Source organism: Suncus etruscus, chromosome 13 (genome assembly GCF_024139225.1).
Source record: "Suncus etruscus isolate mSunEtr1 chromosome 13, mSunEtr1.pri.cur, whole genome shotgun sequence".
NCBI lineage: Eukaryota > Metazoa > Chordata > Mammalia > Eulipotyphla > Soricidae > Suncus > Suncus etruscus.
Genome location: NC_064860.1, coordinates 28,000,553 through 28,026,889, shown reverse-complemented (window position 1 = coordinate 28,026,889; position 26,337 = coordinate 28,000,553). Strand labels below are relative to the sequence as shown.

General features: G+C 36.9%; 2 protein-coding genes across 2 annotated transcripts in view; both read right to left on the bottom strand.

The window, feature by feature from the left end:
- The window catches only part of PARP15 (poly(ADP-ribose) polymerase family member 15), a 36,756-nt gene extending 15,796 nt beyond the window's left edge, over window positions 1–20,960 (bottom strand). Inside the window, exons 1-8 of the mRNA XM_049785539.1 lie at window positions 20,799–20,960; window positions 15,500–15,598; window positions 10,764–11,000; window positions 9,698–9,919; window positions 7,655–7,736; window positions 6,230–6,370; window positions 3,378–3,440; window positions 2,562–2,729 (exon numbers count right to left, since the gene is read on the bottom strand). Of these exons, the coding sequence (XP_049641496.1) occupies window positions 2,562–2,729; window positions 3,378–3,440; window positions 6,230–6,370; window positions 7,655–7,736; window positions 9,698–9,919; window positions 10,764–11,000; window positions 15,500–15,598; window positions 20,799–20,801 (1,015 nt within the window). The 5' untranslated portion in view covers window positions 20,802–20,960. The remainder of the gene's footprint in view (window positions 1–2,561; window positions 2,730–3,377; window positions 3,441–6,229; window positions 6,371–7,654; window positions 7,737–9,697; window positions 9,920–10,763; window positions 11,001–15,499; window positions 15,599–20,798) is intronic.
- FAM162A (family with sequence similarity 162 member A) overlaps window positions 1–26,337 on the bottom strand; it is a 497,431-nt gene that overhangs the window by 291,648 nt on the left and 179,446 nt on the right. The window lies entirely within an intron of this gene.

Genomic DNA, 26,337 nt, shown 5'->3' with positions numbered 1-26,337 from the left:
ACTCCTCTCAGACTTATAGATGACCATCTTCCCGTATAATTGCCTGGTCTTCCCTCTATGTCTTGCAGATTCTAAATCTCCTAACAAAGCACATTCTCATATTAGGTTAAGGACAAGCCTAATGACCTTTTTAACTTGATTACTCCTTAGAGTTCTTCCTTCCAAAAACAGTCACATTCTGAGGGATTGGAGGTTGAACTTCAACATATTTTGAGGGCACATATATATAACATCTTTAAACTTCACTTTACTTAGAGAACTGGGGTGATAGTAGTAGTCAATATATAATAGTGATAAGTGATAATACTAACCATTCTTAGTAATTACTGTTCTAAGAAACTAAGATAGTTATTAAGAGAAGTATAGTCAAAAATATATTGAGAAAAAAAATCTTAGGCCAGCTTCCTGGTTTGAACTATATTGTGTTGTCTACTAGTTCTATAGTCTTTTGTTCTAATTCTTTGCTTTTGTTTTGGGGTCATAGCTGGTAGTGCTCAGGGCTTATTCCTACTTCTGTGCTCAAGAATCACTCTGGGTGTGCTCAGGAGAACATATGTGTTGCCACAATCAAACAGAGGTTAGTCATGTGCAAAGTAAGTGCTCTACCTTCTATCTCTGCAGTCCTTGGCCTGCTTTCTAATACCTTAAATTCTTTTTTTTTTTTTGGCTTTTGGGTCACACCCGGTAGGGTTACTCCTGGCTCTGTGCTCAGAAATCACTCCTGGCAGGCTCGGGGGACCATATGGGATCTGAACCACCGTCCTTCTGCATGCAAGGCAAACACCCTACCTCCATGCTATCTCTCCAGCCTCTAATACCTCAAATTCTTACATGCAAAATTGGAAAACTAATAATTAGAGGAAGGTATAGATTTTATTGAAGGTAGAAAACGAAGTACACAGTGTATTATTTAGAGGATATAACACATTGGTTATTGAGAAATGAAAATAGTTGATATCAGGAAAACCCTCAAAGATTCCAAAAGTAGGACCAGAGCAGCAGCGCAGCAGTAGGTTGTTTGCCTTGCACATGGCTGACCCAGGATGGGCCTTGGTTCAATCCCTGGCATTCCATATGGTCCCCCAAGCCAGGAGCGATTTCTGAGTGCACAGCCTGGAGTAAACTCTGAGTGTCACCAGGTGTGCTCCACAAACCAAAAATAAAGTTTCTAAAAGTACATTTCATATTTATATACCTCAGAAGAATATAAAATTATAAATAGAACATTGTGGGCAGTACACTCCCAGCATCGCCACTCCTGGAAATAGTTAAAGAACCACATATATGCGGTGCCAGTGATCTAACCAAGGTCTGTCACATGCAAGGAAGGCACCTTTCCTACTGTACTGTCTTTCCTGGCCAATACTGTCTTTCCTGGACAGGTCTGTTAATTTCTTTAATTTTCTCATTTTAATCAAAGATAATGAGCCTACTGAATGTGAGTCTTTAAAAAAAAAATAGCTTAAATAGTCCTTTGATACAATCTTTTATGTTTTATTTACCCTAGTTGTGAGATGGGTATATAAAAGTCTCCAGCACAGTTTATTTATATTTTTTCTGAAGTCCTATCAAAAATTAAATTTTGAAGTTGTTTGCTAAATGTCTATTCATTGATGTATATCCATATATTTATTAAGGAAAGGTGATTTATTATGCAGCTAATAATACTTTCAGGCACCCTATGTTCCAATGTGCTCTACCATTTGAATCATATCCCAGTTTAATATGCTGTTGCTCTGTAATTATCTTAGAAATCCTACTTTGTCTTGGATTTCATTAATTTGAATTCTAAAGTTTTATGAGATTATAAGAATATCAATCCAATTTTCCATGTTCCATTGCTTAGCATGTCATTTTAATCCTTTTATTCTTTTTTTTTTTTTTTTTTTTGGTTTTTGGGCCATACTTGGCGATGCTCAGGAGTTACTCCTGGCTGTCTGCTCAGAAATAGCTCCTGGCAGGCACGGAGGACCATATGGGACACCGGGATTCGAACCAACCACCTTTGGTCCTGGATCTGCTGCTTGCAAGGCAAACGCCGCTGTGCTATCTCTGGGCCCAATCCTTTTATTCTTATACATTGTTTTTTATTTTACATGTGATTTCCATAAACAACTTATTAAAGTATCTTCAAAAATCAAAAAAAAAAAGCAGATATTTAGAGCCAGAAAATAAACAAAAAATAAAATCAAGATTAAAAAGGTAGCACAGTGGGTAAGGTATTTTTTTTTTCAGGCAGCTAACCTAAATTCTATACCCAATCACCATATATATCCCCCGCCCAAGCACTATGATAAGTGATCTCTGAGCACAAAGCCAGATTCTTGCAGTACATAAAAAATATATTTTATATATAATATATTTATGTATTATATATTATTATGTATGATAATATATTAATGAAACAAGCATAGGTCCTAAGCTCTAAGCTCCAGATAGGAGAGGTTGCCTGCTGTTTTATATCATGGGTGTTGCCTAGATTTAGTACTGAGTTTGACTGGGACTAAGTCTAAATAAATCTGAATTATTTGAATTTATGAGTGATGAGAAAGTATGCAAACCTGCTCCGATGACTGGTAGACAAACAGATGTGTACTTGCTCTGTTCACACTCTTCTAAAACACTGGAGACTGTTTCCCAGACATCATTTCTCCCAAGAACATGGATTATCTTCTTACACTGTAAATATCCTCCTTGCGTAATTATATAATCTCTGTGAGTCTGGGTAGCTAGGGAAAGAAGGAAGAAAACAAAGTATTATTTACAAGATATAACACGTTGGTTATTGAAAAATGAAAATAGTTGACATCAGGAAACCTGTCAAAGATTCCTAAAATCCAGCTTCCCCTGTCCAGCTGGTATCACTTTTGGGGTCCCTGACAGGCTCGTTTTCTTTACAATTTGTAGAGCACTAAATTTGTGTGTATGACACCTGCATTTAATTTCTGACCCAACAATAATTTAAAAAATGTACACAAAATTCATTGTTTCTTCTGATCCTCACAGCATTTTATGATACACATTAGCAAAACATTATAGGTAAGAGAATTAAAGCTCTTAGAGACACAAACGCATGCCTAAGATTATTGGGTGTATGTAGAACATGGATAAATAGGACTTAGCTCTTTAAAAAAAAAAAAAAGAGCCCAGATTTGGGCTTTTTTAATACTAAGGAAAGAAGAGATGTGATGGTTGTAAAGGATCCCTCCTTACAACCACCAAGTGACACCACCTATGTCTGTTCTTCCTGTTGAAATGATCTTCTGAAACCTACTCCTTACTGCTTCCCAGTTCTCTCCTAGAAATATACTCAGCATTCTAATTTTCAAGAGAGACACTTTCTAATTTTTGTAAGCAATAGTTACATGTAATCATACCTAGAGCAGCACATTCATATTCCACAGCCGGTCCAGCAGCTTCTAAAATTGCTTTTGATACCCCTGAAGAAATATATATTAATACATATTCATGATTAAAGGCATAGGTTAAAAATTCAGTGAATGGGGGCTGGAGAGATAGTATGGAGGTAAGGCATTTGCCTTGCATGCAGAAGGACAGTGGTTTGAATCCCAGCATCCCATGTGTTCCCCCAAGCTTGCAAGGAGCGATTTCTGAGCCTAGAGCTAGGGGTAAACCCTGAACACTGCCAGATGTTACCCAAAAACCAAAGAAAACAAAAAAAAATTCAGTGAATGGTAATAGCTTTTGTTCATTAGATATTTGTTCAATTTACCCTTGTGTAGACAAGCTATTGACAACCCTCCTCCAAAACTCAATATTTCTATAGTAATCTTTCTTGAATGACTGAGAGACAATGCAATCTGACTAATCACATGTTGGTACTACCCAATAACTGAAAATCTCCAAGACTTTAGCTTTAACATCTTGTTTCCCCGGGCCCGGAGCAATGGAGCAGCAGTAGGGCATTTGCCTTGCGTGCGCTGACCCAGGACAGACAGCGGTTTAATCCCTCGGCATCCCATATGGTCCCCCAAGTCAGAAGCGATTTCTAAGCTCGTAGCCAGGAGTAACTAACCCCTGAGCATCACTGGGTGTGGCCCAAAAAATTAAAAAAAAAAAAATGATTTGTAATTCCCTGAAATCTTTGCATCCTAAGCTATAAATAGATAATATAGAATAAAAAGTTTATTTCTGATCTTAAAGCTCAGTAAAATTAAGCACTTTGCTTAAGTGTTTTTGTTTTATTGGTTTTGTTTTGTTTTTCACAACTGAGCAGAGAGGTGACTCGCTTCAGTCCTGTTAATGGTCTCATCAAGGACATTGCTTTAGTACTTCGTTCATGTTTAATGACAAACCAGTTAAATGACTGAAAGCAAATGGACTTCATATTCAGTTAGTTTAATCTACCACATATTAGTTAATATGTGACTAGTTTCTTATCTATTTCATAATGTCTAGACAAGTACTTCTCTTATAGGTTTATTTGAATATTCAAAGGATATTATGTATGAAAAATGTTTAGCATAAAATTCCCATCCAGATTATAAAGCCTCATCAATCTATTTTATTTCTTAGAGATTTTTGTTTATTTTGTTTGTTTGTTTGTTTGTTTGTTTGTGGGGGCTATACCTAGTTGCACTTAGGGGTTACTCCTGGTTCTGTACTTAGAAATTACTCCTGTTGGGCTTGGGGTATCATTTTGGATGCTGGGGATTAAGCTTGGGTCAGTCATATGTAGCATTATGCTATCACTCTGGCCCCATAAATTTATTTTTAAATAAGGAAGGACTGCGGACCCGGTTTGATCCCCCGGCGTCCCATATGGTTCCCCCCAAGCCAGGGGCAAGTTCTGAGCGCTTAACCAGGAGTAACCCCTGAGCATCAAACGGGTGTGGCCAAAAAACAAAAAAAAAAAAAAAGAATAACTTCTTTTTTTAAATTATTTTTATCTTTATTTAAACACTGTGATTACAAATATGATTGTAGTTGTATGATTTCAGTCATGTAAAGAACACCCCCCTTTACCAGTGCAATATTCCACCACCAATGGCCCAAATCTCTTATTTTTCAGTTCATTTTATTTTTGTGTTAGAGATATGTTATCAAAATGTGAAAATACAAAAAGTATAGCCTAAAATAAATTACTTATATAATATATACCACTCACTTTTAAATATTTTTGTGATGGGGCCAGAGCGGTGGCACAAGCAGTAGGGTGTTTGCCTTACATACACTAACCTAGGACAGACCCCGGTTTAATCCCCCAGCATCTCATATGGTCCCCCAAGCCAGGAGCGATTTCTGAGCACAGAGCCAGGAGTAACTCTTGAGCGTCAATGGGTTTGGCCCCCAAACCAAATATATATAGGTATATATACCTATATATATTTGTGTTTGTATTCTTTAAACTTGGAATTTTTACTAAATATTTTAGTCAACTATGTCCACACTTTTCAACTGACTTAGCAATGAAGGAAATTACCTCTAATATCAGATCATCTACACCAGTCCAGTCACATCTGATTGACCAATGAACTAAAATTAATACCTATAGAATCATTTGTGCAGAAAAAGTTCCAAAATATTTTACAATTTGGAAAAATATTTAAACTTTTATTTATATTTACCTTACCTTTTGAAATCAATATTTTGCAATATTAAGATAAATTGGCATGAGTATATATATATATATATATATATATATATATACAATTATAAATTAGTCGATGTAAGAGGAGATTATGTTCAAATGTGTTGCCATCAATAAGAATGGTCAAACATTTTAAGAAAAAAATAAATGTATTTCATTTTTGGATTGGGATAGAATATAGACATGTATAGGAGATGAGATATGAGTGCCAATGAGTGCTTTAAAAAGAGAAATATAATTTAAGTGTGTATTATGTGTGGTTAAATTATTATAACTGTGAGTTTGATAGTTCAGAAGTGTACAGGGCATGAGAATAGACACTAATAATTAAAAATATAGGCTATACTACCTTGATATTAGTTATACCCTATTTAATGCTCCTCTGTAAATCAGGCATTTGGCAGGCAGTGAAACTAAGGGTTAGAGAGGTTATGGGATTTATTCAAGGTTACACAATGTTAAATGGTATAATTGTAATGTAAACCTAAGACTTTCTGAATCTAAAGTCCATATATTTTCTCCATTACTGTCTTCTCAGGATTAGATTAGCCACAATCTCCTCTCCCATTCATTAGTCTGTTTAAGACATACAATCAAGTATAATGATTAAATAAGCACCTGTTTTCACATTAAATGTCCTTGTTGTAGAATTTACAATAACATCTGCAGTTTCTTTGGTTATATCTCCAATAGCCACTTGAAAAGTAATGCCACCAAATTTCATTTCATGCCTTGTGGATGTAGGGTTAGAGACTATTCCTGGAAAGAAAAAAAATGTATAAAAGGAAAACTGACAGCAAGAGAACTTACATCAATGTACTTCCTGGTTTTCTCTTTTACCCCCCTACAAATCCAACATTAACTGTTGAGTTGTCAAATTATATTTTTTTCATAAAATCAGAAAATAATGTTTTATGGTATAGATTAAGTACCTACATATTTTCAGATAAACAAAATACAGTAGAAAAATCTAAGTGGATAATCTTTTGATTTATAAGTATTGCTGAGGTGTCATTCATGAGACAAGAAGAAAAAAGAAGGAAGTGGAAATTACATTACTTTCTTTATGGTTTTTAGGTCACGTCCAATAGCACCCAAGGTTTACTCCTAGTTTTGCACTTCTGGCAGCCTTGGAGGACCATATGGGTTGACCCTACCTATTGTGCTACTGCTCTGGCCCAAAGACATTACTTTTATAATAGCAATCTTTCTGGGATATTTTTGTGGCTTTTATTAAGATATTACTGACAAAAATTACATATATTTAATGTGTACAATGTTATATTTTGATATGTGTAGCCATTGATTACAATTGAGCTGTACATCACATATTTTTATTTTCTTTGTGAGCTTAAAACTTGAGATCTACTTTATTATCAAATTTCAAGCATATAATACAGTACTATTATCAACGTGCATGGCAAATAGTTAATGTATAAAGCACTGTACATTAGGACTCCAGAAATTACTGAACTTGTAATCAAAAGGTTGTGGTTCAAGAGGATTCTTTTATTACCATTTTACAAAAAGGATAATTTCCTCGGAGTAGCTAGCTAACTAACTTAAATAGGAACTCTTCCTGTTGTATCACTTCATACTGGAGTAGCAATATAAAAGCAGGTCAAAGGAAATTACCTTTGTATCATTTTACAGTCCATTCTTCATTTTGAGGCTTTATAACTTAGTATGCCATTTCTACCACTCCGTAACATTCATTAGCTCTTCCATTCTCTCCCTCAGTGACTAAATAACCCGTTAGTAATTTATCATACTAAGTAAATAACACTATTTATAAAAATAATCAGCAAAATGTAATATGCTTTACACATTTTAGCTTTCTTTTATCATCACATGTTAGAAACCATGGCCTTATTACCAATTATTGCATTTACAACAATATAATTAAATTGGGGGTGACAATAGAGCATCTGCTCCATCACTGAGTTATTCTTGGTATGAGTTTGCTTTTCTTTCTAACAAACTTCATCAACCACATAAGAGTTAATACATAAAAAAAAATTCGGTCAGCACAACTTTACCTACCTTGAGTATCTCCAGAGTTTAGCATATTCATCTTAATATCAAAAATTTCACTTGGTCGTTTAGTAAACTCATCTAAAAATGCCTAGAAATGGAAATTTTATAGCAAAAGTCAGTAAAAATATAAATTTTTGAAGCATTGATCATAAGTTAAGAACAAATATTTCTCAATAGATTGCCTCTTACCTCAGAGACTTTTTAGTTAAATAGTTGTGGTTCAGCCTAAAAGTTTTCTCAATGAATACTGGTGATGGTTTATATTATTTTTGAATAACACATCTTTATCTCAGATGCTGAATATAATTAAGGACTTGTAAAATAAAATTACCAGTCAAGAGAGTTTTACAACATAGGCTGTTGGTCTTGCATCAGCCTACAAATTTTGATTCCTAGTATCCTTTAGGGTCCTCTTAGCACTGCCAACAGTAATTCCTAAATGCAGAGCATTTACTCAGGAGTAAGTCCTGAGTACTTTGAGTGTAGTCCCAAAACCAAAATGAATAAATAAAAAAATGTTTTCTTATATTCTCTTAAAATGTCAACTTCGTAGCAATTGTCTTTAAACTCAGAAAATAAATAAAGGTAAGAAGTTTTGAGATTTCCTCAGTTTGCTAAACACTTTAACTCCATCCACTCTTAATTTTCACATTTCTAAAAGTTGTTATTACTGTGCACATGATAAAACTGAAATTTGGAGTTTACTACACTCAGTCTTTAATTGGTTATTAAGATTCAATCTGAGGGCCCGGAGAGATAGCACAGCGGCATTTGCCTTGCAAGCAGCCGATCCAGGACCAAAGGTGGTTGGTTCGAATCCCGGTGTCCCATATGGTCCCCCGTGCCTGCCAGGAGCTATTTCTGAGCAGACAGCCAGGAGTAACCCCTGAGCACCGCCGGGTGTGACCCCCCCCCAAAAAAAAAACCCAAAAAAAAAAGATTCAATCTGAACCTAGATTTTTTTCTTTGTATTTCTATATTGTTTGTGTTTTCACTGTAATTAAGCCCAGTTTATATAAAACTGATAGAACTTTTTAAAGGTAAAACTATTTTAATGGACCCTTTAAAATAACTCAAAGATCAGAGTGCATATTTGGCATATAAGAGGTCCAGTTTTGATCCTTGACATTGTATCACTGAACATCACCAAGAGTTAACTCTGAGCACAGAGAAAGGAGTCTCCTTAAGCACCACCAGGTGCATCCCGAAAAACAAAAGAATCAATCAAACAAAATAGAAGGTCAGGTAATAGTTCCAAAGTCTGGAGCATATACCCTGTGTGACAAGGTTTAGTTAAATCTCCAACATAGCATGTTCCCCACAGCTGTAGGTGTGACTTAGTGTCTTCTAAACAAAGCCAGGTTGAACATCACTATATTACTAGCCCAAGCATTTAACCATCAAACCAGCCTGCCACGTTAATAGCACTGGAATTCGCCTCAGAGTCCCATAGCACTGATATGGGGGAGAGTGCTTAGCAAGAGCAATATATTGGTAAGTACTTGGTAAATGTACTTTAACTGCTTGTCAACAATTATAGTAATGGTACATCTAGTTATAGATCCTTTAAAGATTTGATTAGATTGACTTTCTTCTATACAAATAACTAAAATTGTGAGACTTTCTTATTCAGGTATTTTTCTATATAACAAAAGCTGTGACTTAGTTTTCATTTAGTCCATAACAAAATTATATTCTTGGCAAGATCTGTAGCTCAGTAATAGAGAGCTTCCTTTGCATTTGTGAGGCTCTTGATTTGGTCTCCATAACCACACACAAAATACTAAATACAATAATTAAATAATACTTTATACCATTAATTATATGCTTTTTCTAATAAGTTATTTGTTCTCTTAATTCTTGTTGAACATTCTAAGATTTTTGAGCTATATTAAGAACCAAAAATGGTGAATTGATATGACAAAACCTGACAACAATCAACACTTATTAGCATAGAAATAGAAAATATTGTTATTTCTAGATCTCTAAAAATAATTGAGTACTTGGTTTATTTGCCAGAATGAAAAAAAAAGAAATGTATAACAATACCTGATGGCCTTGATCATCATCTGGTAGTACCACAAAGTGAACTTCTTGTAAAGTTTTTTGCCATAAAGTACTACTAAATTTTAACACTTCTGAAAGGATTAGATTAGCAAAAGTAAATTTGGGAAACATTAATCCTCCTGTTCCAATCATAGGAAATGTGATTGAAGAGAAAGAAATTTGTTCTATATAACTCAGACATGTTTTAATTATATTTGCCATGATCTGAAATAGACAAAGTAAATTTAAATTAGTCAGGGCTCAGCTAGTGAAAAACAGAAAATAATATGTAGCTACAGCAACTCTAACTTGTTCCTCTTTGCTACTATTGACTTTGCTATGGTCTAGGAAGCCAGAGAAAGAAATGCTAAAAGGAAGTATTGTTTTATTCTGAAAAAATAAGTTGGACAATTAAACTATGTAAAGGTGAAAACTGATTATCAAAAGAAGAACATTGGCCCTTCATTCGTGACCACATATCAAAATGCTTTTCTTTGTTATATTTGAGAGTTATTACGCTAATCTTCAGACATGAGGAACCAAGATATAGAACAAGTGTTAAGGCATTTGTTTTGCATGCAAGCTTGTGCTACATATGATCCTGCAAGCACCTCTAGGATTGACCCCTGGGCACAAAGCCAAAAGTAGGCCCTGAACACTGCCAGGTATGGTCCATCACAATTCTTCCGAAGTACATAAAACATAACACTAATCTTCGGGTACCATTCATGGATAATCCCAATAATTGTTACTATAATTGAAAGTCAATTGCTCTGCAATAATTGGTAGTTTTAGTGTTCCTCTAAAGAGTGTAATAAATATTTCAATAATTACAAAATATTCAGCAAATATTCAGGATTCAAACATGCTAGAGTTTTCAGCCTGGGCCAGATATGTTTTTTGTTGTAGGGGACTAGTATACAGTTTGAAGGATGTTTAATGGCATGTCTGGGGCTTTATACCCTAGATACTAATAGTAGTTGTAACAAGTCAAAGGGGTGCTGACAGCTCTATAGCATGCCTGAAAGATACCATTGCAAATGAAATGTAAATTAAGGACTTTCTCTACCTGCAAAGAAGAATCTGTTCCATAATTCCATTCTGGAGCCACCACATGAAGCACAGCTTTGCAGTCCAGATTACAGCCACTTGTCATGAAGATGCTACCTAATTTCTCCTGTGTTTCCTGCTTGGTGGCATTTAACTCTTTCTGAAGCATTGGCCCTCCTTTGTGCAAAAGTGACTGAGAGAGTGTTCCTCCTCCAAGTTGAAGATTTGGGGGGACAGTATTGACAATGACATTAGTCTTAAGAAAAGACAATAATATGTTAAAAATAAAAACATTCAACAATTATTATGCATCAATGACTTCTTAAGTAAAATGAATTAATGCACAAGATTTGTTATCTGCCATACTGATTTGCTGACCCTAGCCTCATTACTATTTGATGCTAGTGCTTAAACATCATCATACATGATCTCAAAGTCAGATATTAATGGAATATATCAAGCTAAAATGTAATAAATAGAACAAAACAATGAAAATGAATAATAAACAAAATAGATATAAAGGTTGAGACAGAAGCAGAAAAGAATAAAAGGGAAAAAGAATACAGAGGGAATAAGGAAAGAAGAGAGGAAGCAAGAAGGAAAAGGTAATAAAGCAGATTGAGATAAAATACAGAAAGATTGAGAAAGACTAAGACAGCACTGTCAAATGCATATGCATATGCAGTCAGAAATTGAGAATAATTTTTTTTTTGTTTTTTTTTGGTTTTTGGGCCACACCCGTTTGACGCTCAGGGGTTACTCTCCTGGCTATGCGCTCAGAAGTCGCTCTTGGCTTGGGGGACCATATGGGAGAATAATTTTTAATGTATTAACATATCTAGAAGAAAATGGGTGAATTCATCTCATCTGAAGGGAGGTTTTGCCAGCCCCAATGGTCTACAGAAGACCCATGAAGTGAAGATAGAAATTTATGCTGAGATCCATCTTTTTATAGATATGACCTCAGGCACTACCCTGAGGTTGATATTTTATATTCAATTTATTTAATTTCATATTCAAATTTGTAAATCTGGTAATATATATTTGAGTAGTCACTACTCTTTATAAGTTAAAAAGTGTCTCTGCCTGTACATCTCATCTAAATTCTCTCTCTCATTCTAAATAATTGGTATTCATGGCCTAAAAAGAAGCCTGAAGGTATAAAATGAGTGATCAAATCCTTTGTATTGTTTCGTTTTTTTTTTTTTCGGGCCACACCCATTTGATGTTCAGGGGTTACTCCTGGCTAAGAGCTCAGAAATTGCCCCTGGCTTGGTGGGACAATATGGGATCGCGGTCCTTCCTTGGCTTGCAAGGCAGACACCTTACCTCTAGCACCACCTCACCGACCCGAGTGATCAAATCTTTTTTTTTTTTTTTTTTTTTTTTTTTGGTTTTTGGGCCACACCCACCTGTGCTCAGGGGTTACTCCTGGCTGTCTGCTCAGAAATAGCTTCTAGAAGGCACGGGGGACCATATGGGACACCGGGATTCGAACCAACCACCTTTGGTCTGGGATCGGCTGCTTGCAAGGCAAACGCTGCTGTGCTATCTCTCCGGGCCTATCAAATCTTAAAGAAAAAAATCATAGGACCCGGAGAGATAGCACAGCGGCGTTTGCTTTGCAAGCAGCCGATCCAGGACCAAAGGTGGTTGGTTCGAATCCCGGTGTCCCATATGGTCCCCCGTGCCTGCCAGGAGCTATTTCTGAGCAGACAGCCAGGATTAACCCCTGAGCACCGCTGGGTGTGGCCCCCCAAAAAAGAAAAAAAAGAAAAAATCATAAGTAGATACAGTTCCATTTGTCCTTATTTCCAAGATAATCTCACATTCTTCATTGTTTCCTATTTAAGGAAATAATACGACATTTTAAAAAGTAAAATAACATTAATATTTAAATCTATGTTAATCAAAAGGAACTCTATCCTATATACAAATATTAATTGCTATGTATATTCAGGACAGAAGAAAGGAAAGAAAGAAAGAAAGAAAGGAAGGAAGGAAGGAAGGAAGGAAGGAAGGAAGGAAGGAAGGAAGGAAGGAAGGAAGGAAGGAAGGAAGGAAGGAAGGAAGGAAGGAAGGAAGGAAGGAAGGAAGGAAGGAAGGAAGGAAGGAAGGAAGGAAGGAAGGAAGGAAGGAAGGAAAGAAGGAAGGAAAGAAGGAAGGAAGGAAGGATGGAAAGAAGGAAGGAAGGAAGGAAGGAAGGAAGGAAAGAAGGAAGGAAGGAAGGAAGGAAGGAAGGAAGGAAGGAAAGAAGGAAGGAAGGAAGGAAGGAAGGAAGGAAGGAAGGAAAGAAGGAAGGAAGGAAGGAAGGAAGAAAGGAAGGAAGGAAGGAAGGAAAAAAGGAAGGAAAAAGAAAGAGAGAGAGAAAGAGAAAGAAAGAGAGAGAAAGAGAAAGAAAGAAATGAGAGAGAGAGAGAGAGAGAGAGAGAGAGAGAGAGAGAGAGAGAACAGGCAGAATCAAGAGGTAAATATAAGGCTTGAGTGGTAGAGTGCCTGGCATGTACAGGACCCTGCGTTTTATCCTTAAAACTGTGTGACCCCCTCAAACTAGAGTGTGAACCCTAGGTGCTTTTTAGGTTAGCAATACTGGACTGGTTGGTAAAAGTTTTAGCAAAGGGTAGGAGTTTGGAACAACTCTTAAAAAATTGTTACCCAAGTGATAGGAAAAGATAAAGTAATAAGACATTGTATTGGGTGGAAATATAAGAAAACCCAAAGAACTACATATGGATAGAGCTATAGGTAAGTGACTTTCAACAGTAAGACACAGGGATGAGGAGAGATTTGGAAGCAGATAATGAAAAGAATAAAAAAACTTTTTTACATTTTGGACTTTATCCTCTAAACAGTGGAAAGTACCTATCAAAACTCTACCTTTGAAATATGTATCAAGCAGCAATGTAGAAAACAAATTGGAGAAAGAGGAACTAAAGCAGTAGGAAGCACTGAAGTAAGTGAAGGCACAGAAGTAAGAGCTGACTGCCGAATTGACAAGGAAAAGGCATATACAAGATACATTGTGAGAGGATACTTGGTGGGACTTGAAACTAATTGGAGAGAGAAAAAATTCAGAGAAGGAAATGAAAAAGAGGATCACAAAGTCGATGGAGCACAAAAACTTAGTAAGCAATAAATTACATAAAGCAAAGACTGGGGCTTTCTCATCAATCTCAAATGAAGATACTATAGTACTAATTAAGCAAGGTAAACTACAATGAGTATGTCCAGCTATATAAAACAAAGGTAAGTCACTCTCCTTGCACATGCCACACCTGCTCCGATCTCTGGCACTGCAAATGTCCTAGCTCACTCAGGAGTGCTCCCTGAGCACAGAACCAGGAAGAGGCCCAGAGCACAAAGTCAGTAGTAAACTCTGGTTTGTGAGATACCCTCCCACCAAACGATAAATTTAAAAATTAATAATTTAAAAGATCAGGTGCAGAAGCATAAGGGAGATGCTGATTAAGAGCTCTGGGTGGTCAGGAATAGCAAAGACTCCCACCAGAACCTACTTTAGAGTGGACCTGTGGAACAAATACACGGTGCCGATTCCTAATGTAAAATGTAACTTTGATATCATTCAGTTATTTTCTACTCTGATTATACTCATCAAGAAACTGCATCAAACAGTTACAAAGTTAACTACTATTGTTGTCAAAGCAATTCTCGTTCTTATAGAAAATTAAAGAATGACAATTCAATTTTATAAATAAGTTTATGATCTGGATATCATCTATAAGAATGAGATCAACTTCTCTGACCAAAGATAGTCAAGGAGCTAAGCACAAATTTTGTGTGCTACAGGTTTGATCCTAGCACCACATGGTCCCCTCAGCACCTCCCAAGCAAATATCCTGGAATAGCTTCAAGTGTTACCAGGTATGACTCAAATCCCTAATCCCATCTCCAATTCCTGCCCCCAAAGATTCAAATTCTCAGTTTATATATCTGAGGACAAACTCCTGAAATCACATAACAAAGAAGTTTAAGGACTTTAATATACATATATATGCTTCATAATTCATTAGTATCCAGGTTTCTCATAACAGTTCTCATTCCAGTATCTTGAATGCAAGGCAACTAATTATCAATCTATAGAATTCTGAAAACATTCAGGTCGATAATTTTTAGCCCTTAGCTTCATATAAGTCACCTAGGAATCAATTCAGAAATTACTGGCATCCAGTCCAAGATCACAGACTGAACCAATGAAAATCAAGACCCCTAATGAAAAAATCTGGGCATTTGTTTCTTAAAACACTTCCTCAGATAACTCTGATGTAGAGCCAGGAAAGAATATCAATGGTTGTCAGTTCTCCAAGGGGAAAGAAGCAACAGGAGGGTAGGAATAGGCAGGAGCCAAACTGATTAGTTAGACTTTATTCTTGTCTCTTTCCCTTTCTGCTGTGTCTCAGAAAGTGATTAGTCAGGATCAACAGGTTGTGCATGTGAGGGGTGAGAGAATATGAAGCATCTGCATCTTCCCCATTAACAATGATAATAGAATAATCATAGAAATAGAAATAACAGAAAATAATAGGAAAAAGAGAAGAAGATAGGTCAAAATAGGTTAGAGAAAAGTGGTGGATTTGCACACACCAGTTTGTCATGCATGTGGAAGATTATTGGGAATAGTTAGAAGAGACCAGCATAAATCCTCAAATGAGCTACTTTAATCTTTTATCTTAAGTCAAGAAGTAAGTTCTTTGATATCATTGCTCCTTGAAGAAGTTACTAAATGGTAACACTTACAGCAAAACATGTTACATCTCCAGTTATCAACACTAGTTTTAAACCTTCTTTGGTTTGGGATGAGACTATCTCAGCTTTCCAGTTGACTTGGCCTGTTGTCTGTGGAGAAACAATAAAAAGTATTACCGTATAATGTGATCTGATGATGCTTTTAAAGGTGTCAAAAACTTTGCATAGTTCAAGTTCTAATATTCAAAGGCAGATAATTTATTGTCACAATGTTTGCACATGAACTTGTAATTAGTACCTGAATGGCAGTTAAGATTTGACTTTTTCCTCCTGAAATTCAAACATAGCAGACCATCCATATCCACTGGTGCTTGCTATTTAAGGGCAACCAGTCATAGTTCCAATTGTATATTCTTGTATATATACTTCCCATAATACCAAAGCCTGAATTGCTTGCTGGTTTACATATACATTAAGTCACCCTTCCATCCACAGGGATTGACAAGAGTTGGTGTAAAACTATACCAACAATCTTGCCTCTAAGATAGGACTCAGTTTGCATTTTCCTCCAAGGGACCTAGTGCTGAGTAAATTGATAAAGTGCTTATCAGTGTCCTTTACTTCCTTCTTAAAGTCATTTGCATTTGAATCTTATCTCAGGTCCTCTGAAGGAACCCAAATAAGAACCTATCCCTAATTTGTTGTTTGACAATTAATTACAGTATTTTATAATTTAAAGGGGCATATAGAATTATATCTAAGTTATATAATGTATATAATTGATAGTTATATTATGTGACATATAATTATATAATTTTATAGAAATATAAATCATAACTTTATATTTAAAGGGACATAGTAGATCACACAACAGAAAAAATCATTCTCTTAAAAAAACTGTTATGCAGTGAACTCCTCTGTTTGCCTCATCTATGTTGTAAACAACCCATGCCTATATTGTATACAGCCCCTGTAATATATTATCCTTCCTCCCCCTCATTCAGAACTCCTTTTATCCTCTCAACCCACAGTCCTGATCTGTTATCTCTTCCTATTTAACCCTCTTTACCCTGAGTTCATAATTCCTTAGGAATTGGGACTCTCACCTGCCCCAGAAAGTTGCCACCCAGCTCTCAAAGCAAAAGGACATAGTCTCAACCCCTCATCTCTCTCCCCAACAAGAAACTGCAACCATCACTCCTGCTGATGCAATCCATGCGGCCCTCTTTCTCCCAGGCCCCTCAATGTGGGCTATTTCTTGCTACTGGACTCAGCTCCTCAATCCCCCTTTTTTCATTCTAATTTTTATTCTGAAACCCAACTACAATCATATTTTTAACCAAGGTGTTTAAAAAGCGATATTAATCTAAAAAAGGAATAAAATGAATGCCCCAGAGACAGGAAGGGGAGAGGGCATCAGGGAGAGCGAGAGGTAAATTAGTATACTGGTGAAGGTTGTTGTACATTGTAAGACTGTATTTAATCATGAATAGTTTTAATTTGTGGAAAAAAACTGTATTATGAACAACCTTGTAACCATTAAGTTAAATAAAAAATTAAATAAAATAATAAGATCCCTAACCTTGGGACAAACAGGCAAGTGCATGATGACTGTCTATTCCCAAATATCTGAATGAACAGTCTTCTCCCATGTATGTGAAATATTCTCCAGGGTATGGAGTGTGTGTATATGGGTGTGTGTATATGTGTGTGTGGGGGATTTGAGTGTCTATTAAGTCACAGAAATAGAGATTATGTTAAGTATCATATCAAACCACAAAAACATGAAGGTAGAAACTAACTATAAAATGTCGAGGAGGAGACTAGAGCAATAGCACAGCCCACAGTGGTGAGGCATTTGTCTTGCAAGCTGCCAATACAGGACGGACCCCGATGGAATCCTGGCATTATGGTCTCCAGAGCCTGCCAGGGTTGACGTCTGATCTCAGAGCCAGGAGTCACTCCTGAGCTCTACTGGGTGTAACATTGAGGAAATGGAACATCATACTACCAAATAAGTATAGGATAAAATAAAGCATAAAGTACAAAGTAAAACTATTCTCAGTAAATAGTAATTTACCTAGATCATATATACCCAGAAAGTAGATCTTGATATAAAAATGTAAAAGAATTCAACTAGAGGCCGGCAAGGTGGCACTAGAGGTAAGGTGTCTGCCTTGCAAGTGCTAGCCAAGGAAGGACCACGGTTCAATCCCCCGGAGTTCCATATGGTCCCCCCAAGTCAGGGGCAATTTCTGAGTGCTTAGCCAGGAGTAACCCCTGAGCATCAAACGGGTGTGGCCCGAAAAACCAAAACAGAAAGGATTCAACTAATGCTAAAAAAAAAAAAGTGTTCAATCACAATGAAATAAAAATAAAGCAATAAAAGATTCCTGTGACTATAAGAATTAATTTTTGTTTGTTTTTTGGGCCACACCCATTGACGCTCAGAGGTTACTCCTGGGTATGTGCTCAGAAATCACTCCTGGCTTGGGGGGACCATATGGGATGCCAGGGGAATCCAACCTCGGTCTGTCCTAGGCTAGTGTGGGTAAGGCAGACACCGTACCTCTAGCACCACCTCTCCGGTCCCTAGAATGGATTTTTATATCTGAGTGAGAGGCAAGACTGTGTTCTATGGTCCCACTTACATGATGTTTTAGAACTCTCGGGACTCACCTCAAGGGAAGAGGTTGATTCTAAAGGGACTGGCAGGCAAATGTGGAGGAGTTGTGAAACTCTTTTATGTCTTTTACATACTATAGACATTACACAATTACATATATACTTATCAAACTTGCAAATCGCACACTAACAAATTATTCATTATTTAGATATATTACCTCAATTTTTAAATGAAGGATAAGTCAAAACATTAACCCCTTTACTCACACCTATATTCATTGCAAAGCTATTTTTTGTTTGTTTGTTTGTTTGTTTTGGGCCATACCTGGTGACAATCAGGAGTTACTCCTGCCTATGCGCTCAGAAATTGCTCTTGGCTTGGGGGATCATATGGGATGGTGGGGGATTGAACTGTGGTCCGTCCTAGGCTAGTGCCGGCAAGGCAAACCCCTTACTGCTCCACACCACCGCTCCAGCCCACACTGCACCTTTGTTTACAATAGCCAGACTCTGGAAACAACCAAGATGCCCTTCAACAGATGAATGGATAAAGAAACTGTGGTACATATATACAATGTAATATTATGCAGCCATCAGGAGAGATGAAGTCATGAATGATTTTCTATATGTGAGTGTACATAAAATCTATTATGCTGAGTAAAATAAGTCAGAGGAAGAGAGATAGAAACAGAATAGTCTTACTTATCTATGGGCTTTAAGAAAAATTAAAGACATTATTGTAATAATGCCCAGAGACAATAGAAAAGAGGGTCGGAAGGACCAGCTCACAATAAGAAGCTCACCACAAAGAGTGGTGAGTGCAGTTAGGGAAATAACTACACTAACAACTATCATGACAATCTTAATGAAAGAGAGAAATAGAATGTCTGTCACAAATACAGACAGGAGTTACAAATGGGAGGGGCATTGGTGATGGGAATATTGCACTGGTGAAGGGGAGTGTTCTTTTTATGACTGAAACCCAACTACAATCATGCTTGTAATCATGGTACTTAAAGATTTTATAAAAAAAAATAAAATAAATTAAACAAATCACTATGAGATTAGTGAATGATAAAATCTCGTAATAATAAGAACAAGAATAAAAGAAACAAAATCAACAAGGAATTCTTTAGGAAAGAAATTATAAACTATCTTAAGGACACTTTAAAAAATTTGAATAGGGCTTGGAAAGATAGCGCAGCCGCGTTTGCCTTGCAAGCAGCCGATCCAAGACCAAAGGTGGTTGGTTCGGTGGTTGGTTCGAATCCCGGTGTCTTATATGGTCCCCCGTGCCTGCCAGGAGCTATTTCTGAGCAGACAGCCAGGAGTAACCCCTGAGCATTGCCAGGTGTGGCCAAAAAAACAAACAAAAAAATGTTTTTGAATATAATAACATTCTTTGGATTTTGTTAAAATATCACAAAGATATCAGTGTTCTGTAATTTAATCCTAATAAAAATTTTACAAAATTCAAAAATAAAACTTGGTCCTAAATTTTATAAGGAAGCCCGATACAATAAGATAATATGTGATGAATTTTATCACATAAAAATACAAAACATTTACATGATTAATAAATAAATGCCACATTTAGCAAATCCATAAGACAAATGATATGCTGAGAAAAAACATTCTTAACAAGTATCATGAATAAAAGACTACTATTTCCCAAAAAAGGAACTTTTTAAAATTTGAAGAACCAACAATTTTTTAAATATTTAAAATTTTACCAACAACTTTATGAATAAAGATGGCTTGGCCTCTACTCTATAGAAGGTCACTTGGTGTTGCTCCTTCTGGGTTCCAGTGCCATCATTGTTCATCTGCCCTTTGGGAGCAGCCAGGTTATTACCAAACGCATATGGGGCTGTCTTTTTGGGTCTTTCCCAGCATCCTTCCTTTCTTCCCATCAGTCCTCATTATTCCAAAGCACACAGACATGCTAGAAGTCATCTCAATTTATATTATAGACTTCCTGGCAAATTGAATCTAGCATGTCTTTCAACAGCCTGAAAAATCCAGCACTCCAAACCACTAAACGCAAAGTTCAATAGGGAAGTTAATAAAGACATCTACTGTGGGGAAAATGGAAAGAAATCCTGTCATATCTCCAAGTCCATGCAAACTCCTAAACCTTATAGATGAGGACCTAAAATAGCAATAGAAATGAAGGAGTCACTAACCTGTGATATTAAGAAATCCATAGATGAACAATTCAACCAAGTCAAAGAAGAACTTTTCAGAAGAGGAGAGAATCCATAAAATGGAACAGAAGGAACTAAAATGCATGTTAGCAAGCCATAATAGAATTATACTGGTGGAGAATCGCATAAACAAACTTGAAGACAGCTTACAAGCCAGCTGGGATAAAGAAGTCAAAAAAGAAAGGAGAGACAAAATCCTGGAAGAAAATGTAAGGTGCTTAATGAAAAAGACAGGAGAAATAATCTCCTAATTATAAGAATTTAAGAAAGGGGAAGAAAATAGAAAAGAGGAAGAACAAGTAGAGAGGGAGATAATAGCAGAGAACTTCCCCACCCTTAGAAATGAGGTTTCTCTACAAATCCAAAAGAAGGTCTTGTGCTAAAAGCCTTCCAACTAAAGGGTTTTGAGCACCTGGGGTCTCTGCAGGAGTCCAGAGATCCTGGTGGTCAACAGGAAGTCCTGTTGCCCCCTCTTTGCCATGAGGGTCACACCCAATCCATCCCTTGAGTTGCCTTACCATCCTGCCAGAGGAAGCTCACTCAGAAGGGCTTGATTACTCCTTGCTGACTTCTAGCTTGTGACCTCCAAATTGCTTCAGCTTGAAGAAACTTGTAATTTGGCTCCAAATTCTTAGGTATATGGGTTCTAATATATGACCAAAGAATTTTAGTGCAAGGATCAGCACTGCTAACCACAGCTCCACCCATACTCTCTGTCCAGCCCACCACACGCAACAGATTGGTGCCCCAAACTTTCACTTTCCTTTTCTTGAAAATAGCTGTAGGATATTCTGCTGAGCAAAGTAAATCAGAGTTAAAGTACAAATGGTAGACAGAGAAACAAAATGAGGGAATCGATAGCATTGTGTAGTCACAAGGCTCAGGTCTTGAACAGCAAATACAAAATAAAAATTGGGGTGGGAGATGAGAAGAATGGGGAGTAATGATGAGGTTTATTCAAAGAAACTTAGGGATAGTGGTTTGACATTGGTGTGTTAAGGTAATTTTGTACATCAAAAACATGAACATTGACACTATTGTAAACATGTTACCTAAACCATACAGAATTTATAAAAAGATTTCTTAGGAATTAAAAAGAACTAAACAGAGGCCAGGGCAATAGCACAACAGATAGGGACTTTGTTTCACACCCAGAGTACCGAGGTTCATCCCTGACATTACATATGGTCCTCAAGCATTGCCAGGAATAACTCCTGAACTCAGAACCTGTAGTAATCCCTAAGCACCACTGAGTGTTGCCCCAAAACCCAAAAAGTGGGGGAATACACAAAAAATACAGTGCTGAAGAGATAGTACAGGGTTAAGGCACTTACATTGCACCAGCAGACTTGTGTGAATTAATGTATCATGAAGAAGATGGAGGAGCAAAAGAAAAAGGAGGGAAAGGAGGATGAGGAAGAGAAGAAGGAATAAGAGGAGGAGGAAAAGAAGAAGGAAGAAGAGGAGAAGGAAGAGAAGAAGGAAGAAAAGGAGGAGAAGAAAGAAAAAAGGAAGAAGAGGAGGAGGAAGAAGAGAAGGAGGAAGAAGAGGAGGAGGAAGAAGAAGGTACTCTGCAAGGTGGTCTCTTTAATAGCCACTTCAGGGTTTTCTTTCAGAGAAATGAGGTTATTGTCACTCTGGGGTTAAAGTCCTAGTTCTGTAAGTCTTTAGATATGTAACATCAATTAACTGCATTTATACACATTAGTCCCAAGTATAGTCCTAAGTGAGTAGGCATTATAAATTCCATATTATTCTACACAAACACACATATCATATACTTATAACTACTTTAGCCTTAATCTTGTCTGTCTTTTTAGTACAAAAAGGCATTTTTCATGCATCATGTATTCAAGGTGAAGCCCAGAATAAGTCTGGGATGAATGGGGAAAAACAATCACCAGAGCTGTCATGCAGATTCTGGAGGTAGAAATCATTGTTTTAAAGCTTTTGCCAAAAGGCAGTTTCATTGGGTTTGGTTGACAAATTGAGCATCTCTGGGGTCACTAACACCAGCAAAAAACCTGTTTATCTCAACCAACTCTTGTCTTAATTGAGTTTCAAGCAGTGAGTGACCAGAACCTAGGATATAGTTACAGAATATACATCATATATTAGCATATAAATGATATGAGATATAGCCTATTATGTATGTATTTGATATATTAAAAATATCTATTTTTCACTTCCAGATGGACATCTCTGTCTCATCCTACTTCACTATTTCTTTCAAACCTTTTAAGAGGACCTACCAATCCTTTTCAGGCTCTTCCAGAAAAGTGAAGAAACAGTAACACACCCAAATAGTTTTTATGAAGCCAACATCACCCTGATAAGAAAACAAGACAGAGATGCCATAGAAAGAGAACTACAGAACAATATCCCTGATGAACACAGATGCAAAGACCCTCAACAAAATCCTAGCAAATAGGAACCAACACCTCATCAAGAAGATTATACACTGTGAACAAATAAGATTCATCCCAGAGATACAAGGCTGGTTTAACATATGCAAGTCAATTAATCTAATATACCATATCAACAAAAGGAAAAATAAAAATCACACGATCATATCAATGGATGCAGAGAAAACATTTGATGTGATCAAACACCCATTTGTGATAAAATATCTCAACAAGATTGGAATGGAAATAACTTTTTTCAACATAGTCAAGGCCATTTACCACAAACTCATGGCAAATATTATACTAAATGGAGAAGAACTGAAAGCCTTGCCTCTAAAATCTGGCACAAGACAAGGTTGCCCCTCTCACCACTTCTATTCAAAATAGTACTGGAAGTACTTATCATTGCAATTAGGCAAAAAAAAAAAAAAAAGATAGCAAGGACATTCAGATAGGATAGGAAGAAGTCAAGCTCTCACTGTTTGCAGCTGGCATGATATTATCTTTAGGAAACCCTAAAGACTATACCAACAAACTTCTAGAAGCAATAAATTCATAAAGAAAAGTGGCAGGCTACAAAATTAGCACATAAAAATCAATGACCTTCTTATACATAAAAAATGATAGAGAAGAAATAGATTTTTTTAAATCCCATTCACAATAGTACCACAGAAATTCAAATACCTTGGAGTCAAATTCACTAAAGTGGTGAAGGATTTATGCAAAGAAAACTACAAAACACTGCTTCAAGAAATAAAAGAAGATACAAGGAGGGACTGAAGAGATAGTACGGCAGTAGGGCATTTCCCTTGCATGTGATCAACTCGAGAGGGGCCCAATTTGATTCCCGGCATCCCATGTGGTCCCACAACCTGCCAGGATAATTTCTGAGTGCACAGCCTGTAGTAATTCCTGAATGCCACTGGGTGTGGCCCCCAAACGAATCAATCAATCAATCAATCAATAACAAAATAAAGTTAAAAAAAAAAAGAAGACTCAAGGAAATGGAGACATATACCCTGCTCATGGATTGGGAGAATTAACACCATTAAAATGGCAATAATCCCCAAAGCATTATACAGATTTAATGCAATCCCTCTATGATAACTATGACATTCTTCAAAGAAGGGGATAAAATACTCCTTAAATTCATTTGGAACAATAAACACCCACAAATAGCTAATGCAACCCTGAGAAAAAAGATGGGAGGTATCACTTTCCACAACTTTGAATTGTACAACAAAGCAATAGTCATTAAAATTACATAGCATTGGAATAAAGACAAACCCACAGATCAAGACTTGAGTATACAGAGAATGACCGCCAAACATATGATCAATTAATCTTTGATAAAGGGGCTAAAAATGCAAAATGGAGCAAGGAATGCTTCGTCAACAAGTGGTATTGGTTAGGGCCAGAGAGATAGCACAGCTGTGGGGCATTTACCTTACACAGCCAACCCAGGACAGATGGTGGTTCAAATCCTGGCATCCATATGGTCCCCTGAAATTGCCAGGAGGGATTTCTGAGAGCATAGCCAGAAGTAACCTCTGATTGCCTCTGGGTGTGACCCAAAAATCAAACAAACAAGCAAACAAAAAAAGTGGAGTTGGGACAACTGGCTAGCTCATGCAAAAAAAGCAAACTCAGACCTCTCTCTAATGGCATGCACAAAGGTCAAATCAAAATGGATTAAAGACCTTAATATCAGACCTGAAGCTGTAATGTATATAGAAGAAACTGTAAGCATAAACACTCTATGACACTGAAACTAAAGGCATCTTCAAGGAGGAAACATCACTGTCCAAACAAGTGGAAACAGAAGTAAACAAATGGGACTATATTAAACTGAGAAGCTACTGCACTTCAAAGGAAACAGAGAGTAGAATACAAAGGTAACTCACAGAATAGGAGAAAGTATCCACTCAATACTCATCAGATAAGGAGAAAATATCTAAGATATACAACGTATTGACAGAACTTAACAAGGAAAAAACATCTATTCCCATAAAAAATGGGGAGAAGAAATGAACAGACATTTCCTCAAAGAAGAAATACCAATGGCCAAGAGGAACATGAAAAAATGCTGCACATGAAAAATATCTGATGCAAATCAAAACAACAATAAAGCATCATCTCACACCACAGAGACTAGCACACAGCACAAAGAACAAGAACAACCAGTGATAGCATGGATGTGGTGAAAAAGGAACTCTCTCACGGTGTTTAAATAAAGATTAAAAAAAAAAGAAAGAAAGTAACCAAACCAGTAAAAAAAAAAAAAAAAAAAAAAGGAACTCTCAGGGCCGGAGAGATAGCACTTCTGGTAGGGCATTTGCCTTGCACGCAGCTCACCTAGGATTGACAATGGTTCAAATTTTGGCATCCCATATGGTCCCTCAAACCTGCCAGGAGTGATTTCTGAGCACAAAGCCAAGAGTAACCCCTGAGTATCGCTGGTTGTGACCCAAAAACCAAAATTAAAAAAATAAAAAAAAAGGGGGGCCGGGTGGTGGCGCTGGAGGTAAGGTGCCTGCCTTGCCTGCGCTAGCCTAGGACGGACCGCGGTTCGATCCCCCGGCGTCCCATATGGTCCCCCAAGAAGCCAGGAGCAACTTCTGAGCGCATAGCCAGGAGTAACCCCTGAGCGTCACAGGGTGTGGCCCAAAAACCAAAAAAAAAAAAAAAAAAAAAAAGGAACTCTATTCACTGCTGGTGGGAATGCAACCTTTCTAGAAAACAATATAGATATTCCTCAAAAACTTGGAAACTGAGTTCCCATATGATCCATACTTCTAGGATTATATCCTAGGAACATAAAACTATGCACAGTACAAAAATGCCCTCTGTACTCCTATGTTTATTGTAATACTATTTACAATAGCTAGAATCTGGAAACAAACCAGGTTCCCAACAATAGATGAGTGGCAAAAGAAATTGTGATACATGGAATACTATGCAGCTGTTAGGAAAAAGAAGTCATGAAAGTTGACTATAAATGAATGAACATGAAGACTATTAAGTTGAGTAAAATGATTCAGAGGGAGAGAGATAGACACAGAATGGTCATATTCATCTGTGAGATTTAAGAAAATTAAAGGACAGTATAGTATAGGGGCTGAAGCAATAGCATAGTGGTAGGGTGTTTGCCTTGCATGCTGAGGACCCAGGACTGACCTGGGTTCCACAACTGGCATCCCATATGGTCCCCCGTGTCTTCCAGAAGAGATTTCTGTGTACAGTCAGGAGTAACCTCTGAGCACAGCTGGTGTGGCCCCAAAAACAAAAAAAAATTTTTTTTTTATAAAGACAGTATAGTCATAATGCCCAGAGACAATAGAAATGCGAGCTTGAAGGACCAGCCTGTGATATGAAGCTTACCACAGAGTGGTGAGCACAGCTAAATAAATAACTGCACAATCTACCAAGACAACGATAGTGGGAGAGAAATAGAATGTTTGTCCTGAAGATAGGCAGGGGGTGAAGGAGAAGATAAATGAGCAACATTGATAGTGAGAATGTTATCTTGATTAAGGGTGGTGAACATTCAATGATTGAAACCCAACTATGAACTGTTTTGTAACCACATTGCTTAAATAATCATCAAAAATAAACAAACAAACAAACAAACAAACATATGTATTTTTAGAGG